The sequence below is a fragment of the Cherax quadricarinatus genome, chromosome 2 (genome assembly GCF_038502225.1).
Source record: "Cherax quadricarinatus isolate ZL_2023a chromosome 2, ASM3850222v1, whole genome shotgun sequence".
NCBI classification, from domain to species: Eukaryota; Metazoa; Arthropoda; class Malacostraca; order Decapoda; family Parastacidae; genus Cherax; species Cherax quadricarinatus.
This window is the reverse complement of record NC_091293.1, coordinates 80888562-80908432: the sequence shown is the minus strand read 5'-3', so window position 1 is coordinate 80908432 and position 19871 is coordinate 80888562. Positions and strand designations below refer to the sequence as shown.

At 41.0% G+C, this 19871-nt stretch overlaps 1 protein-coding gene across 5 annotated transcripts in view; it reads right to left on the bottom strand.

Moving 5' to 3' along the window:
• Positions 1-19871, bottom strand: part of LOC128688147 (phosphatidylinositol-3,5-bisphosphate 3-phosphatase MTMR3) — a gene marked incomplete at its 5' end in the record, with an annotated part of 289396 nt that overhangs the window by 218482 nt on the left and 51043 nt on the right. For all 5 annotated transcript variants that reach the window (XR_011392521.1, XM_070089333.1, XM_070089331.1 and 2 more), the window contains 2 exon segments: positions 6285-6470; positions 16622-16817. Coding sequence is in view for 4 of the 5 variants with exons in the window: in XM_070089333.1 (XP_069945434.1) it covers positions 6285-6470; positions 16622-16817 (382 nt within the window).

Sequence of the window (19871 nt, the reverse complement as noted above, 5' to 3'; positions counted from 1 at the left end):
TTGGGCACACTAAATGTCTTATTTTACATTAATATAGGCATTTTCATTAATCCATCAATGATATTTTCCTCAAAATTATATATGAAACCCGTTGCATAGCATATAAACATGATACATACACTCACAATAAAAATTAACGTAAAGTCGAGATTTGTTTACAAAGCAGCTGTGTAGGTAGTGTCGGAAGAATTACGTTTTCTCTAGTCAAACTGGGGGATAACTGAGGAAAAATATCCTTTTCGTATGCCTTTACTTAATACATAGCAATTCACGACCTTTGTGGGTTTAGTGCTTTTTATAATAATAATTATAATTATATTTATAATTATATTTATAATTATAATAATTATAATTATTATCTTTATTCGCTCTAAAAATGGTGTGTTGCTGTTTGTTTATTCTGTACTAACTTGTACAACTTGTACACAAGGAAAGAGTATTTGTATTGTGAGGTAATTATTATTATTAAAATAAAAAAATATTGAGGTAAATGTTTTCCAAACTCTTACAAACGTACGTGAATGAACTAAAAGTAGACATATTAATATGGAAGGTGTAGTAGGTAAATTTGGGGTGCCAGGGGTAAACGTAAATGGGGAGTCTTCAATTGAGCTATGTGTATAAAGAAATTTGGTAATAAGTAATACATATTTTATGAAAAAGAGGATAAATAAATATACAAGGTATGATGTAGCACGTAATGAAAGTAGTTTGTTAGATTATGTATTGGTGGATAAAAGGTTGATGGGTAGGCTCCAGGATGTACATGTTTATAGAGGGGCAACTGATATATCGGATCATTATTTAGTTGTAGCTACAGTTAGAGTAAGAGGTAGATGGGAAAAGAAGAAGGTGGCAACAACAAGTAAGAGGGAGGTGAAAGTGTATAAACTAAGGGAGGAGGAAGTTCGGGTGAGATATAAGCGACTATTGGCAGAAAGGTGGGCTAGTGCAAAGGTGAGTAGTGGGGGGGTTGAAGAGGGTTGGAATAGTTTTAAAAATGTGGTTATAGGAGGGTGGGGGCAGGAGGAAAGAGGAGTGATTGGTGGAATGATGAAGTAAAGGGTGTGATAAAAGAGAAAAAGGTAGCTTATGAGAGGTTTTTACAAAGCAGAAGTGTTATAAAAAGAGCAGAGTATATGGAGAGTAAAAAAAATGTGAAGAGAGTGGTGAAAGAGTGCAAAAGGAGAGCAGATGATAGAGTGGGAGAGGCACTGTCAAGAAATTTTAATGAAAATAAGAAAAAAATTTTGGAGTGAGTTAAACAAGTTAAGAAAGCCTAGGGAAAGTATGGATTTGTCAGTTAAAAACAGAGTAGGGGAGTTAGTAGACAGGGAGAGGGAGGTATTAGGTAGATGGCGAGAATATTTTGAGGAACTTTTAAATGTTGAGGAAGAAAGGGAGGCGGTAATTTCATGCACTGGCCAGGGAAGTATACCATCTTTTAGGAGAGAAGAAGAGCAGAATGTAAGTGTGGTGGAGGTACGTGAGGCATTATGTAGAATGAAAGGGGGTAAAGCAGCTGGAACTGATGGGATCATGACAGAAATGTTAAAAGCAGGGGGGGATATAGCGTTGGAGTGGTTGGTATTTTTGTTTAATAAATGTATGGTGCACTTAGGAGTCTGTGGAGACAAAGAACTTTTTCCTTGGAGGCAAAGAGGGGAATGTATGAGAGTATAGTTTTACCAACGCTCTTATATGGGTGTGAAGCATGGGTGATGAATGTTGCAGCGAGGAGAAGGCTGGAGGCAGTGGAGATGTCATGTCTGAGGGCAATGTGTGGTGTGAATATAATGCAGAGAATTCGTAGTTTGGAAGTTAGGAGGAGGTGCGGGATTACCAAAACTGTTGTCCAGAAGGCTGAGGAAGGGTTGTTGAGGTGGTTCGGACATGTAGAGAATGGAGCAAAACAGAATGACTTCAAGAGTATATCAGTCTGTAGTGGAAGGAAGGCGGGGTAGGGGTCGGCCTAGGAAAGGTTGGAGGGAGGGGGTAAAGGAGGTTTTGTGTGCGAGGGGCTTGGACTTCCAGCAGGCATGCGTGAGCGTGTTTGATAGGAGTGAATGGAGACAAATGGTTTTTAATACTTGACGTGCTGTTGGAGTGTGAGCAAAGTAACATTTATGAAGGGGTTCAGGGAAACCGGCAGGCCGGACACGAGTCCTGGAGATGGGAAGTACAGTGCCTGCACTCTGAAGGAGGGGTGTTAATGTTGCAGTTTAAAAACTGTAGTGTAAAGCACCCTTCTGGCAAGACAGTGATGGAGTGAATGATGGTGAAAGTTTTTCTTTTTGGGGCCACCCTGCCTTGGTGGGAATCGGCCAGTGTGATAATAAAACAAAAAAATGTATGAAAGAGGGGAAGGTACCTAGAGATTGGCAGAGAGCATGTATAGTCCCTTTATATAAAGGGAAAGGGGACAAAAGAGATTGTAAAAATTATAGAGGAATAAGTTTACTGAGTATACCAGGAAAAGTATACGGTAGGGTTATAATTGAAAGAATTAGAGGTAAGACAGAATGTAGGATTGCGGATGAGCAGGGAGGCTTCAGAGTGGGTAGGGGATGTGTAGATCAAGTGTTTACATTGAAGCATATATTTTATTTTTATTATCACACTGGCCGATTCCCACCAAGGCAGGGTGGCCCGAAAAAGAAAAACTTTCACCATCATTCACTCCATCACTGTCTTGCCAGAAGGGTGCTTTACACTACATATATGTGAACAGTATTTAGATAAAGGTAGGGAAGTTTTTATTGCATTTATGGATTTAGAAAAGGCATATGATAGAGTGGATAGAGGAGCAATGTGGCAGATGTTGCAAGTATATGGAATAGGTGGTAAGTTACTAAATGCTGTTAAGAGGTTTTTATGAGGATAGTGAGGGTCAGGTTAGGGTGTGTAGAAGAGAGGGAGAATACTTCCCGGTAAAAGTAGGTCTTAGACAGGGATGTGTAATGTCACCATGGTTGTTTAATATATTTATAGATGGGGTTGTAAAGGAAGTAAATGCTAGGGTGTTCGGGAGAGGGGTGGGATTAAATTATGGGGAATCAAATTCAAAATGGGAATTGACACAGTTACTTTTTGCTGATGATACTGTGCTTATGGGAGATTCTAAAGAAAAATTGCAAATGTTAGTGGATGAGTTTGAGAATGTGTGTAAAGGTAGAAAGTTGAAAGTGAACATAGAAAAGAGTAAGGTGATGAGGGTATCAAATGATTTAGATAAAGAAAAAATGGATATCAAATTGGGGAGGAGTATGGAAGAAGTGAATGTTTTCAGATACTTGGGAGTTGACGTGTCGGCGGATGGATTTATGAAGGATGAGGTTAATCATAGAATTGATGAGGAAAAAAAGGTGAGTGGTGCGTTGAGGTATATGTGGAGTCAAAAAACGTTATCTATGGAGGCAAAGGAGGGAATGTATGAAAGTATAGTAGTACCAACACTCTTATATGGATGTGAAGCTTGGGTGGTAAATGCAGCAGCGAGGAGACGGTTGGAGGCAGTGGAGATGTCCTGTCTAAGGGCAATGTGTGGTGTAAATATTATGCAGAAAATTCGGAGTGTGGAAATTAGGAGAAGGTGTGGAGTTAATAAAAGCATTAGTCAGAGGGCAGAAGAGGGGTTGTAGAGGTGGTTTGGTCATTTAGAGAGAATGGATCAAAGTAGAATGACATGGAAAGCATATAAATCTATAGGGGAAGGAAAGGGGGGGGAGGGGTCGTCCTCGAAAGGGTTGGAAAGAGGGGGTAAAGAAGGTTTTGTGGGCGAGGGGCTTGGACTTCCAGCAAGCGTGCATGAGCGTGTTAGATAGGAGTGAATGGAGACGAATGATACTTGGGACCTGACGATCTGTTGGAGTGTGAGCAGGGTAATATTTAGTGAAGGGATTCAGGGAAACCGGTTATTTTCATATAGTCGGACTTGAGTCCTGGAAATGGGAAGTACAATGCCTGCACTTTAAAGGAGGGGTTTGGGATATTGGCAGTTTGGAGGGATATGTTGTGTATCTTTATACGTATATGCTTCTAGACTGTTGTATTCTGAGCACCTCTGCAAAAGCAGTGATAATGTGTGAGTGTGGTGTAAGTGTTGAATGATGAAAGTATTTTCTTTTTGGGGATTTTCTTTCTTTTTTGGGTCACCCTGCCTCGGTGGGAGACGACCGACTTGTTGAAAAAAAAAAAAAAAATGTTAATAACCTAAGTAGTTGGTTGGTAGACAGCAACTGCCCAGGAGGTACTACTGTCCTGCCAACCAAGTATAAAATAATGGTATTTAGTTTTCCTGGTCTCATTTTATAGAATGGAAGACACATTACAGAAATTGAGACGATTTTGATTGGGTTTACAATGAAAAGTACCTTGAAATTGAGCTCAAAGTAGCAGAAATGTTCGATTTTTGCCAAAGTTCAAAAGTAAACAAATCATGCTACGCGTCCAATACACGTCAACTGGCGAGTCTAATATTCTTTCACAAGGGCGCTGATATTATTTATACCATTTCTACACTAATGCAGTAGTCTGCATAACAGTAAAGCTTCTATTTTTTGTGAGAATAAAAATTCAAAGTGGAAAGCAAAAGAATGTAAGAGGGGCATGGGGACATGACTAACAGAGGAAATGTTATTTTAGTGCCAGGAATGTCTTTCTTGTTTATTCTGGACCCTATTTGGAAATTGGCATCTTTTAAAATTTGTGTGTAATTGGCAAAATTGCTAAATTCTGACCACTTCATTGGATAGTTGAAATCAGTAAATGGGTGGTTTCTTGTACTCATTCAATAGAAAAAATGGAGTTCTAGTGAAATAGTTATGATTTTTGTCGACTAATACACTGGAATTGACTGAAAATAGGGCTCAAAGCGGGCAAAATCGCCAATATGTAAACATCATCAAGACCGCTAACTTCGCAAGAGCATAATTCCATAAGTTTTCCATCAAATTTCATACTTTTGGTGTCATTATGATCGGGAAGAGTTCCTCTATCTTTTCATAAGAAGAAATAATTTTTTTTTTTTTTTTTAAATTTGTCGAACCGGACAATTCTGGGAGAGGGCCTGTCGACCCTGAAATGGTTAATTTTTGGTTATGTGGGGGTGCCAATTTACCAATTTTACCAAGATAAAATTTTTAACAAATCAAAAATCAAATACTTTATCTTACAGGAACTGGAAAGAATTTTAAATAGAATGTAAATGAGAAAATATTACAAAAATTAATATCAGAGGTATTTAAGGTATCTGGAAAAAGTATTTATTTTTTATTAACACATCGGCCAATTCCCACCAAGGAAGGGTGGCCTGAATGAGGAAAAACTTTCATCATTCACTCCATCACTGTCTTGCCAGAGGGGTATTTACACTACAGTTATAAACCTGCAACATTAACACCCCTTCTTCAGAGTGCAGACAACTCACCATCTCCAGGACTCAAGTCCGGCCTGCCGGTTTCCCTGAATCCCTTCATAAATGTTACCTTGCTAACAGTCAGCACGTCAAGTATTAAAAATCATTTGTCTCCATTTACTATAAACAAATACACTCACGCATGCTTGCTAGAAGTCCAAGCCCCTCGCACACAAAACCTCCTTTACCCCCTCCCTCCACCCTTTCCTAGGCCAACCCCTACCCTTCCTTCCCTCCACTACAGATTTATACACTCTCGAAGTCATTCTATTTCATTCCATTCTCTCTACATGTCTGAACAACCTCAACAACCCCTCTTCAGCCCTCTGGATAATAATTTTGGTAATCCCAATTTCCAAACTTCGAATTCTCTGCATTATATTCACACCTCACACTGCCCTCAGACGTAACATCTCCACTGCCTCCAGCCTTCTTGTTGTTGCAACATTCATCACCCATGCTTCACACCCATATAAGAGCAATGGTATAACTATACTCTCATACATTCCCCTCTTTGCTTCCACAAACAAAGTTCTTTGTCTACACAGATTCCTAAGTGCACCACTCACCCTTTTCCCCTCATCAATTCTATGATTCACCTCATCCTTCACAGACCCATCTGCTGACACATCCACTACCAAATATCTGAATACATTCACCTCCTCCATACTTTCTCCCTCCAATCTGATATCCAATCTTTCATCACCTAATCATTTTATCCTCATCACCTTGCTCTTTCATATTCTGGAAATATTAGGCAAGTTATTAATATATAGGAGTAACAATATTGGGCAAAATACAAAACTGAAGAATGGAGAAAATAAGCCATAGATATGCATGCACCTCCAAAAATCTGTCAAACACTAACCAGATATGCCTGATTAAATTGGAATGCTGTGGGATACCAGCAGAGGAGGTGGTGCACACAGTCCAGCCACTGAAGAAATACTGGACATCTCTCATTAACGTCCTCGCAGCTTCGACCAACACCACATCGGTCACTAAATTTGTGACCAAACTCTATCCATTCACGTTCAATTAGCACCTGAAAACCCTGTAGGATTGCATTTGAATGTTAATAGCAAGTATAGTTGTTATACAGAAATGTATAGCAAAATAGAGGTTATTCTTGGAAGACCCTCAAGTAAAAGGGTTGAATAATCAAAGCCTGCAAATTTGGGAGTTTGCCTGTAGTGCAACCATTAAAATGTGACTTATCCTCCCTAACAGAGGAGTTGTGCCCCCTTGAGGGAGAAGATGGGCGAGTTTGGCGTTACTGAATGTTACTACTGTCAAACCAAAATGATCTTATAGCCCACAGATTTTTTTTATAATTTTCAACTTATTTTCTAGAAGAAAATGACAGCATACAGACGCTGGTTATATGTCAAATTTGTTCACACCCGTCAAAATTATGTACTGTGCTGTAATGAAGGCCGTACCAACCAGTGCTAAATCAACTTAATTGCCAAGGGAAGACCAAAAGCTCAGAAGAATAATTATAGCTAGTTCACTGAAGGCATTCTGAAACAAGGTTGTGCTAAGATACACTAAATGAAGTTCAGGGAAATTACTGGCTTGTTCACAAGAATATCTGCCATGATAGTCTTCAGAAAATAGAAAGGCAACATTGTTTTTAAAAATTGAGATGGGAATAAGGTGTCATTCAGCCTGGTGATGACAGACCTTGAAAGGAGAAGGAAGAGGAGGAGGAAGAGGAGAAGGAAGAGGAGGAGAGGAAGAAGAAAGATAGAGAAAAAAGAAAGAAAAGAAACTTCAACATATTTAGAAAGATACATGGGCAACAAATGGGCAACTACAGTATTGTATAGGAAGTTTCACCTACACAAGCCCTGGGTAGGTGAAACATCTCCCAAACAAAATCCCTATATGCTGTGCGAGTCTTCTTCATACACTTCTCTGTGCTTTAACACAATGACCATCTACCAACATGGCAAGGTAATCCAAAAGAAAGTTTACACCTTCACCATCATTCATTCGATAGATGTTTTGTCAGAGGTGAACAAACATCCCAGTTCAAATGACCCTTAAAACTGCAACATCCCCGACCCCGATTCAAAATGCAGGTACCGTACCTCCCACTTCCAGGATTCAAGTCTGGCTAACCAGTTTTCATAGTTCCCTTCATAAACCTTACCTGGCTCCCACTCCAACAGCACCTCAAGCTATAAAAACTATTTGTCTTCACTCCAATCATTTTTTCATCTGCATCTATAGACAAAGGGCACAGTACATACTGAACACTACTGCTACTACCGAACACATCACTAAGAAATGCTGTACCTAGTACTATACTCCCATGTGATAATGTGGCTAACACTCAGTGTTCTTGTCAGGAATAATACTGTGGCTATAGCCAGCACATCCATAAAAGATCTAACCAGAATGTAAACCCTCTATCTTCCTCTCCCCTCCTTTCCCCCCCATTTCAACAGACGAAATCTACACAACACCCTGCAAACACTGTGATAAGTACAAGGGGAAGCTGGTAAGAAGCTAATGGGGAAGTGGAGAAGAATCCTTCCTCCATAAGCCATTTTTTTTTTTCAACAAGTCGGCCATCTCCCACCTAGGCAGGGTGACCCAAAAAGAAAGAAAATCTCCAAAAGGAAAATACTTTCATCATCATTCAACACTTTCACCTCACTCATACATAATCACTTTTTCCAGAGGTGCCCAGATACAACAGTTTAGAAGCATATATCCCTCCAAACTGCCAATATCCCAAACCCCTCCTTTAAAGTGCAGGCATTGTACTTCATAAGCCATGTGTGTCATAAAAACAACTAAAATGCCTTGAGCAAGGGGCTAGTAACCCCTTCTGAATAAATTACTAAATACAAGAAGAAAACATTCAAGTTGGAATGATAAGAGGATTGTAAATGTTATGAAAAGAAGTTAGATGTCCTAGTTCTAAATGAAAAAGCTGAAGGGGGTAGGAGAATTTCAGCAGGAAGAAATAAATAAGACTAGAACAGGGGTATCAGAAAGTTAGAGATGAAAGAGTAGCAATAATGCTGCAGGATCAGTTATGGCAGGAAAAGGAAATATAAATGTATAAATTCAAGGATTATGTGGATTAAAATAAGGGTTGGATGTAAAAAGTGGGTAATACTAAGTGTTTATGCACCTTGAAAAAGAAAAAGAGAAAGATTGAGATTGATTTGGGAAGATGTGAAATGAGTATTTAGGGAGCTTTGAACTAAGCGAGAGATGATGATCTTTCAATAAACCGGCCGTATCCCACCAAGGCAGGGTTACCTGGAGGTTATCCCGGGGATCAACGCACCCGCGGTCCGGTCCATGACCAGGCCTCCCGGTGGATCAGGGCCTGATCAACCAGGCTGTTACTGCTGGCCGCACGCAGTCCAACGTACAAGCCACAGCCCAGCTGATCAGCCACTGACTTTAGATATCTGTCCTGCTCTCTTGAAAGCAGCCAGGGGTTTATTGGCAATTCCCCTTATGCTTGATGGGATGCTGTTGAAGTCTTGGGCCCCGGACACTTATGGCGTTTCCTCTTAATTGGGGGTATTTTGCATCGCCTGCCCAATCTTTTACTTTCGTAGGGAGTGATTTCTGTGTGCAGATTCGGGACCATTCCTTCCAGGATTTTCCAAGTGTAGATTATGATATATCTCTCCCTCCTGCGTTCCAACGAGTGCAAGTCAAGTGCTTCCAAGAGTTCCCAGTAGTTAAGGTGCTTGACATAACTTATTTGTGCAGTAAGGGATCTCTGTACACTCTCTAGATCTGCAATTTCACCTGCTTTGAATGGAGATGTTAATGTACAGCAGTATTCCAGCCTAGAGAGAACAAGTGATTTGAAAAGGATCATCATTGGCTTGGCATCTCTCATTTTGAACGCTCTCATTATCCATCCTATCACTTTCTTTGCACTTGTGATCGTGGCACTGTTGTGATCCTTGAAAGTGAGATCCTCAGACATTACTACTCCCAGGTCCCTTACATTATTTTTCTGCTCTATTGTATGGCCAGAGTTTGTAGCATACTCTGTTCTAGCTATTATCTCCTCCAATTTTCCATAAAGGAGTAGCTGGAATTTGCCCTCATTGAACATCATATTGTTTTCCATTGCCCACTGGAAAACTTTGTTTATATCTTCTTGGAGGTTAACTGTGCCCTCAGCAGATGACAGCCTCATGCAGATCCTAGTATCATCCGCAGAGGATGATACGGTGCTGTGGTGTATACATGTATATCTATGTCTGATATGAGAATGAGGAATAAGATGGGGGCAAGTACTGTGCCTTGTGGAACAGAGCTCTTCACTATGGCAGCCTCCGATTTAACTCTGTTAACCACTACTCTGTGTTCGATTTGTTAGGAAGTTGAAGATCCATCTCCCCACTTTCCCAGTTATTTCTTTAGGACATATTTTGTGCGCTATTAAGCCATGATTGCATTTGTCAAACGCTTTTGCAAAGTCTGTGTATATTACACCTGCATTCTGATTTTCTTCCAGTGCATCCAAGGCCATATCATAGTGATCCAGTAGTTGTGAGAGGCAGGAGTGACCTGCCCTGAGCCCATACTGCCCTGGATTGTGCAGATTTTGAGAATCCAGGCGATTTGCAATCCTGCTTCTTAGCACTCTTTCAAAGATTTTTACGATGTGGGACGTCAGAGTTATTGGTCTATAGTTCTTAGCTAATGCTTTGCTGTCACCTTTATGGAGTGGGGCTATATCCGTTGTTTTAAGCGACTGTGGAATTTCACCCATGTCTAAGCTCCTTCTCCATAGTGTACTTAAGGCACCTGAGAGGGGTTTCTTGCAGTTCTTAATGAATACAGAGTCCCACGAGTCTGGGCCCGGGGCTGAGTGCATGGGTATGTTGTCAATGGCTTTTTCGAAGTCTATCGAAGTTAGGGTAATGTCGGAAATCTGGCATACATTTATGGAGTTTTGAGGCTCATTCATGAAGAAATCATTTGGGGCGTCGTTCCTCAGACTGATTAGTGGCTCCCTAAACACAGAGTTGTACTGGGATTTCAGTATTTCACTCATTTCCTTGTTGTCATGTGTAAGTCCCATCCTGTCTGAGTAAGGGCCCGATACTAGATGTGGTATTAAGTAATGTATACAGGAGAAGGGGTTACTAGCCTCTTGCTCCCGGCATTTTAGTCACCTTTTACGACACTCATGGCATACGGAGGAAGAATTCTGTTCCACTTTCCTATGGAGATAAGAGGAAATAAACAAGAACTAGCAAGAAAATAGAAGAAAACCCAGAGAGATGTGTATAATAAATGCCTGTACACACGTGTAGTGTGCCCTAAGTGTAAGTAGAAGTAGCAAGACGTACCTGCAATTTAGCATCTTTACAAGAAAAAAAAAGACCAGCAATCCTACCATCATATAAAACAATTACAGATTTCTGTTTTACACTCACTTAGATGGAAGGTAGCACCTCCCTGAGCAGCTGCTGTCTACCCACCTACTACCTAGGCAAGTGAGAGATGGGAGACCTAAATGCTAAAATGAGAGTGAGAGCATTGTAGGCAAGTTTAGGGTGCCAGGGGTAAATGATAATGGGGGGGGCCTTGGACCGAACTTTCTATTGAAAGAGGTGTGGTAATATGCAATACATAAATTAAATGAAGATAAATAAGTATACAAGATATGATATAGGGCATAATGATAATAGCTTGTTGGACTATGTATCAGTGAATAAAAGGTTGATGGGTAGACTTCTGGATGTCCATGTTAATAGAGGGGCAATAGATATATCAGATTTTTATTTAGTTGTAACTATAGTTGTAACTATAGTAAGAAGAAAAACTTTATAAAACTGGGATGCTTGAATGTGCGTGGATGTAGTGTAGATGACAAGAAACAGATGATTGCTGATGTTATGAATGAAAAGAAGTTGGATGTCCTGGCCCTAAGCGAAACAAAGCTGAAGGGAGTAGGGGAGTTTCAGTGGGGGGAAATAAATGGGATTAAATCTGGAGTATCTGAGAGAGTTAGAGCAAAGGAAGGGGTAGCAGTAATGTTAAATGATCAGTTATGGAAGGAGAAAAGAGAATATGAATGTGTAAATTCAAGAATTATGTGGATTAAAGTAAAGGTTGGATGCGAGAAGTGGGTCATAATAAGCGTGTATGCACCTGGAGAAGAGAGGAATGCAGAGGAGAGAGAGAGATTTTGGGAGATGTTAAGTGAATGTATAGGAGCCTTTGAACCAAGTGAGAGAGTAATTGTGGTAGGGGACTTGAATGCTAAAGTAGGAGAAACTTTTAGAGAGGGTGTGGTAGGTAAGTTTGGGGTGCCAGGTGTAAATGATAATGGGAGCCCTTTGATTGAACTTTGTATAGAAAGGGGTTTAGTTATAGGTAATACATATTTTAAGAAAAAGAGGATAAATAAGTATACACGATATGATGTAGGGCGAAATGACAGTAGTTTGTTGGATTATGTATTGGTAGATAAAAGACTGTTGAGTAGACTTCAGGATGTACATGTTTATAGAGGGGCCACAGATGTATCAGATCACTTTCTAGTTGTAGCTACACTGAGAGTAAAAGGTAGATGGGATACAAGGAGAATAGAAGCATCAGGGAAGAGAGAGGTGAAGGTTTATAAACTAAAAGAGGAGGCAGTTAGGGTAAGATATAAACAGCTATTGGAGGATAGATGGGCTAATGAGAGCATAGGCAATGGGGTCGAAGAGGTATGGGGTAGGTTTAAAAATGTAGTGTTAGAGTGTTCAGCAGAAGTTTGTGGTTACAGGAAAGTGGGTGCAGGAGGGAAGAGGAGCGATTGGTGGAATGATGATGTAAAGAGAGTAGTAAGGGAGAAAAAGTTAGCATATGAGAAGTTTTTACAAAGTAGAAGTGATGCAAGGAGGGAAGAGTATATGGAGAAAAAGAGAGAAGTTAAGAGAGTGGTGAAGCAATGTAAAAAGAGAGCAAATGAGAGAGTGGGTGAGATGTTATCAACAAATTTTGTTGAAAATAAGAAAAAGTTTTGGAGTGAGATTAACAAGTTAAGAAAGCCTAGAGAACAAATGGATTTGTCAGTTAAAAATAGGAGAGGAGAGTTATTAAATGGAGAGTTAGAGGTATTGGGAAGATGGAGGGAATATTTTGAGGAATTGTTAAATGTTGATGAAGATAGGGAAGCTGTGATTTCGTGTATAGGGCAAGGAGGAATAACATCTTGTAAGAGTGAGGAAGAGCCAGTTGTGAGTGTGGGGGAAGTTCGTGAGGCAGTAGGTAAAATGAAAGGGGGTAAGGCAGCCGGGATTGATGGGATAAAGATAGAAATGTTAAAAGCAGGTGGGGATATAGTTTTGGAGTGGTTGGTGCAATTATTTAATAAATGTATGGAAGAGGGTAAGGTACCTAGGGATTGGCAGAGAGCATGCATAGTTCCTTTGTATAAAGGCAAAGGGGATAAAAGAGAGTGCAAAAATTATAGGGGGATAAGTCTGTTGAGTGTACCTGGTAAAGTGTATGGTAGAGTTATAATTGAAAGAATTAAGAGTAAGACGGAGAATAGGATAGCAGATGAACAGGGAGGCTTTAGGAAGGGTAGGGGGTGTGTGGACCAGGTGTTTACAGTGAAACATATAAGTGAACAGTATTTAGATAAGGCTAAAGAGGTCTTTGTGGCATTTATGGATTTGGAAAAGGCGTATGACAGGGTGGATAGGGGGGCAATGTGGCAGATGTTGCAAGTGTATGGTGTAGGAGGTAGGTTACTGAAAGCAGTGAAGAGTTTTTACGAGGATAGTGAGGCTCAAGTTAGAGTATGTAGGAAAGAGGGAAATTTTTTCCCAGTAAAAGTAGGCCTTAGACAAGGATGTGTGATGTCACCGTGGTTGTTTAATATATTTATAGATGGGGTTGTAAGAGAAGTAAATGCGAGGGTCTTGGCAAGAGGCGTGGAGTTAAAAGATAAAGAATCACACACAAAGTGGGAGTTGTCACAGCTGCTCTTTGCTGATGACACTGTGCTCTTGGGAGATTCTGAAGAGAAGTTGCAGAGATTGGTGGATGAATTTGGTAGGGTGTGCAAAAGAAGAAAATTAAAGGTGAATACAGGAAAGAGTAAGGTTATGAGGATAACAAAAAGATTAGGTGATGAAAGGTTGAATATCAGATTGGAGGGAGAGAGTATGGAGGAGGTGAACGTATTCAGATATTTGGGAGTGGACGTGTCAGCGGATGGGTCTATGAAAGATGAGGTGAATCATAGAATTGATGAGGGAAAAAGAGTGAGTGGTGCACTTAGGAGTCTGTGGAGACAAAGAACTTTGTCCTTGGAGGCAAAGAGGGGAATGTATGAGAGTATAGTTTTACCAACGCTCTTATATGGGTGTGAAGCGTGGGTGATGAATGTTGCAGCGAGGAGAAGGCTGGAGGCAGTGGAGATGTCATGTCTGAGGGCAATGTGTGGTGTGAATATAATGCAGAGAATTCGTAGTTTGGAAGTTAGGAGGAGGTGCGGGATTACCAAAACTGTTGTCCAGAGGGCTGAGGAAGGGTTGTTGAGGTGGTTCGGACATGTAGAGAGAATGGAGCGAAACAGAATGACTTCAAGAGTGTATCAGTCTGTAGTGGAAGGAAGGCGGGGTAGGGGTCGGCCTAGGAAGGGTTGGAGGGAGGGGGTAAAGGAGGTTTTGTGTGCGAGGGGCTTGGACTTCCAGCAGGCATGCGTGAGCGTGTTTGATAGGAGTGAATGGAGACAAATGGTTTTTAATACTTGACGTGCTGTTGGAGTGTGAGCAAAGTAACATTTATGAAGGGATTCAGGGAAACCGGCAGGCCGGACTTGAGTCCTGGAGATGGGAAGTACAGTGCCTGCACTCTGAAGGAGGGGTGTTAATGTTGCAGTTTAAAAACTGTAGTGTAAAGCACCCTTCTGGCAAGACAGTGATGGAGTGAATGATGGTGAAAGTTTTTCTTTTTCGGGCCACCCTGCCTTGGTGGGAATCGGCCAGTGTGATAATAAAAAAAAATAACTATTGGGAGAAAGAAGGCTAGTATGAGGATGTTGAAGAGGTATGTGGTAGATTTAAGAATGCAATGTTAGAGTGTACAGCCGAAGTTTGTGGACATGGAAGTGTGGGAAGTGGAGCAATTCGTGGAATGATGAGGTAAAGAGACTGGAAATAGAGAAAAAGGTTAACATATAAGATTAGGGTATGTAGGAGAGTGGGAGATAATTTTCCAGTAAAAGTAGGCCTTAGACAGGGATGTGCAATGTCACCATAGTTGTTTAATATATTTATAGATGGAGTTGTAAGAGAAGTGAATGCAGGGGTGTTGGGGAAGAAGTGGGATTGCAAGATGAAGAATGTAGCACAAAGTGGGAGACACCACAATTGCTTTCTGCTGATTACGCTGCTTTTGAGAGAATCTGAAGAGAAGTTGCAAAGGTTGGTGGACAAATTTGGGGAGGGTATGTAAAAGGAGGAAAATAAAAGTGAACATTGGAAAGAGTAAGGTGGTAGTGAAACACTGGATTTCAGACTGGAGGCAGAAAGTATGAATAAAGTTAATGTGTTCAGATATTTAGGAGTGAGTAGGTAGTAGGTTGGTAGACAGCAACCGCCCAGGGAGGTACTACCATCCTGCCAAGCGAGTGTAAAACGGAAACCTGTAATTGTTTTACACGATGGTAGGATTGCTGGTGTCTTTTTTCTGTCTCATAAACATGCAAGATTTCAGGTACATCTTGCTACTTCTACTTACACTTACGTCACACTACACATACATGTACAAGCATATACATACATACCCCTCTGGGTTTTCTTGTATTTTCTTTCTAGTTCTTGTTCCGCTTTATTTCCTCTTATCTCCATGGGTAAGTGGAACAGAATTCTTCCTCCGTAAGCCATGCGTGTCGTAAGAGGCGACTAAAATGCCGGGAGCAAGGGACTAGTAATCCCTTCTCCTGTATATACATGTATTACTAAATTTGAATGGAGAAACTTTCGTTTTTCCTTTTGGGCCACCCCGCCTCGGTGGGATACGGCCGGTGTGTTGAAAGAAAGATTTAGGAGTGAACGTGTCAGCGGATGAGTATATGAAAGACAAGGTGAACCATAGGATTGACAAGGGGAAAAAGACAAGTGATGCATTGAGGAATCTGTGGAGACAAAACATTAGCCATGGAAGCAAAAAGGGGAATGTATGAGAGTATAGTGGCACCAATGCTCTTACATGGATGTGAAGCATGGAGGAGGGTAGAGGCAGTGGTGATTGTGTGTGATAGCAATGTGTGGCGTGAATATTATGCAGAGAATTTGAAGCTTAGAGAAAAGGTGAGGGGTTACTAAAAGTATTATCGAGGGCTGAAGAGGGGTTGAGATGGTTTGGACACCCAGAGAGGATGGAACAAAATAGAATGACTTGGAGGGTGTATAAATCTTTAGTTGAGGAAAGGTGGGTAGGAGACATCCTAGGAATGGTAGGGGGAGGGGGTAGAGGTTTCATGTGTGAGGGGTTTAGACATCAAGCAAGGGTGTGAGCATGTTAGACAGGAGTGGAGGAAAATGGTTTTAATGCCTTAATGTGCTGTTGAAGTGTGAGCACGGTAACATTTATGAAAGGATTCAGGGAAACTGTTTAGCCAGACTTGAGTCCTGGAGGTAGAAAGTACATCACCTGCACTCTAAAGGAGGGGTTGGGGAATCTAAACTGTAGTATCAGCATGCCTCTGGCAAGACAGTGATGTTGAGTGATGGTGAAAGTTTCTTCTTTTTTGGGTCACCCTACCTCAGTGGGAGATGGCTACAGTGTTATGCAAGAAAAAAAGCAGCAACACTCAAAACAATGGTTGCATGATTCACAGAAATACAAAGGGTAATGTGATGAGCTGGATTGAAACCAGCTTACCACCAATCTTGAGCTTAGAAGGTGGCACTTAAGTGCTGCCTGACTTGACTATCGCTTTAACCTGACGTGATCTGACCTTCCTTCTTCACATGCATCTCGTCTTTATCAACTTTTTTGTACCCAATGTATACCACACTGAACAATGTCCCAGGACCAAAATGTTTCCTAATAAATGTCTTTGCTCGTGCATCTTGTTCCTCTGTTTTTTGGCTATCTTTTGGGAAAGCTGCAGGATTTTTTCAATGGAATAAATACCATTAAATATACATCTGTTTTATAGAGGATGCCTAATAACAAAGCTATGGTTAAGCTTACATGTATCGTTCGGTAATAAGGATCCATCAACAGTTGCGCAAGTGAAGTAATCTGGGGAGTCCGATCCCATCCATCAGAACAGTGAACTAAAACTGGTCTTGCTTCACGCACAACTGCTTGAGCAACTGTTACAGCAGCTTTCAGTAATCCTGAGAGATGCGCCAACCACCGAGAATTCTCCAGTCCGGAGAGCCAACTGAAAAAAAATTTCAATTAAAAACACAATTTATACTTTTATTTTTGGACTAGTGTAAAAATTCCTTGAAGTAAATAATGACCATGAAAATGTGGTTGTGCCAACAAAAATGACTTGGCAAATAACTACCCCACAAAATAAGAATCCAGAATTATAGTAACATTATAAAAATAACTTGATATAATTAAACCTTAAGAATTAAGAATTGGGGTTGCAGTGAAGATGTAAAATTCAAGTTGATCCTTCCTCCTCTACAATGTTTTTTTTTTTCTGGTTTGAACTACATGAACAGAAAATTAGTTCACATCGTAAGTCCCAGTGTAAAAGTTGATCTATCCCAAGTCCACCTCAGATTGTTCAGCCGAAATTTTGATCAAGACCTATACCCACCAAATGATGCTGAATGCCACTAATTTAGGATATCTACATTTTTTTTTTTTCCAACAAGTCGGCCGTCTCCCACCGAGGCAGGGTGACCCAAAAAAGAAAGAAAATCCCCAAAAAGAAAATACTTTCATCATTCAACACTTTCACCACACTCACACATGATCACTGTTTTTGCAGAGGTGCTCAGAATACAACAGTTTAGAAGCATATATGTATAAAGATACACAACATATCCCTCCAAACTGCCAATATCCCAAACCCCTCCTTTAAATTGCAGGCATTGTACTTCCCATTTCCAGGACTCAAGTTATTTTCATATCTACATGTATTTATTTTATTATTTGGAGTCATTCTGCTATAGAGGTGTCTAAATATTGCTCTAATGGAAAAAATGCAATTGCTGTAGGACATGTTAAATGGAATTGTTTCAGTCCTGGGACTGAGGTCTAGTAGCTTTACACCAGACTATTGCATCTGGTGGTAGCAGAGATTTTGCTTGACTGATGATCATGTGCCAGAGTGGTGCTGATTCAAGCTAATTTTGTTATACAATAAAAAACATTCAACAAACAATGTGAATAGTATTTGGTTCTGTTATGAACACTGTTGCTTTGGACCAAAACATTTAATGTCCTTCTGTGTCCTTGGGAATCATGCATGTGTTATTAAGATTCTTCCCATTTTACCAAGACTGTCCCTGTTGCATGCATATTTATGATCATTAATTCTAGTGGACAAATGCCTGCTCATGTCTCACTTTCTTTCAGTGACCACACAGGATCATATCAGCGGTGTATGTAGGTTGGCGTCATGGGCCACTTCCTAGCGAATTCTTCAACGGACATGGAAGCCACGGTTACCAGGTGTACGTTTCTTACACCTGGTTTCTTACACCTGCTGCTTGGGAGGCCCAGATATATCCTGATTTAGTGCTCCCTATGAGGTGCAATACTTATAGCCTTCACCCTCTGTCTGCAGTGTGAGTAGCACAAGCATTTATCCAGTTTAGTAAATGCTTGTTCTACACAGGCACATTCCTCCAAGAAAATAGATTTAAAATTGTGGAAAATCCTCAAAAAAGAAACCTATTAATACTACTACCATCCATTTGTTGGGTGTATTGCAATAATAGTAGTGGAAAAATAAACACACAAGCAGTATAATGCGATCCCTTACTGACAACATTTCGCCCACACAGTAGGTTTCATGAAGTCACAAACAGATCTACCTGGGTGAAAGGTATGCAAGAATTTATAGGATGGAGTCAGTGGAGAATGCTGGGTTGGTGGGATCTGATATAGACCTGCACAGGACTGGTGGGTGCGTATGTAGTTATGCGAGATAACGATCTGTTTGTGACTTGATAAAGCCCACCATGTGGGCAAAACATTGTCAGTAAAGGATCACATTATACTGCTTATGTGTTTATTTTTCCATTGTGTCTGTACAGTTGACCCTCTAATTTCGTGAGGCTCTATTTTCTTGACTTTCGATTATCGGCAACTTTTCTCATCAAAATACAGTGGACCCCCGCATAACGATGGCATCACATAGCGATTATTTCGCATACCGCTTACTTTAATTGCAAAAATTTTGCCTCACATACCGCTTAAAAACCCGCTTACCGATTTTCCTCCGAGACGCGTCCAATGTGCGGCCTGATCCACGCTCACATGTTCCGCCGGTGGCATTGTTTACCAGCCAGCCTCCGCGGTAACATCCAAGCATACAATCGGAATATTTCGTATTATTACAGTGTTTTCGGTGCTTTTTCTGGAAAATAAGTGACCATGGGACCCAAGAAAGCTTCTAGTGCCAACCCTACAGCAATAAGGGTGAGAATTACAATAGAGAAGAAGAAAAAGATCATTGATAAGTATCGCTACTATTGGTGGTACAGCTGCTGCTGCTGCTGCTGCTGCTGCACTGTCAGCTGCTGCTGCTGCTGTAGCATCGTCTGCTGCTGCTGCTGCTGTAGCATCGTCTGCTGCTGCTGTAGCATTGTCTGCTGCTGCTGCTGCTGCTGTAGCATCGTCTGCTGCTGCTGCTGCTGTAGCATCGTCTGCTGCTGCTGTAGCATTGTCTGCTGCTGCTGCTGCTGCTGCTGTAGCATCGCCTGCTGCTGCTGTAGCATCGTCTGCTGCTGCTGCAGCATCGTCTGCTGCTGCTGTAGCATTGTTGCTGCTGTACCACCGTCTGTTGCTGCTGTACCACCGTCAGCTGCTGCTGCTGCTGTAGCACCGTTGTTGGTGTGGCTTATTGAGAATACCAAGAAACAATTAACCCCAGAGGATTTGCCACCCAGGATAACCCAAAAAAGTCAGTGTCATTGAAGACTGTCTAACTTATTTCCATTGGGGTCCTTAATCTTGTCTCCCAGGATGCAACCCACACCAGTCGACTAACACCCAGGTGAACAGGGAAAAATGCCTGGAACTAGTGCTCATATTGGTGAATTTAAAGCCAGCAAAGGTTGGTTTGAGAGATTTAAGAATCGTAGTGGCATACACAGTGTGATAAGGCCTGTTCTGGAAGAAAATGCCAAACAGGACCTACAGTACTCAGGAGGAAAAGGCACTCCCAGGACACAGTGTCTCATCAGTCATTGCTGCATCTTCAATAAAGGTAAGTGTCATTTATTCTTCATTTAGTAGAGTAGTACATGCA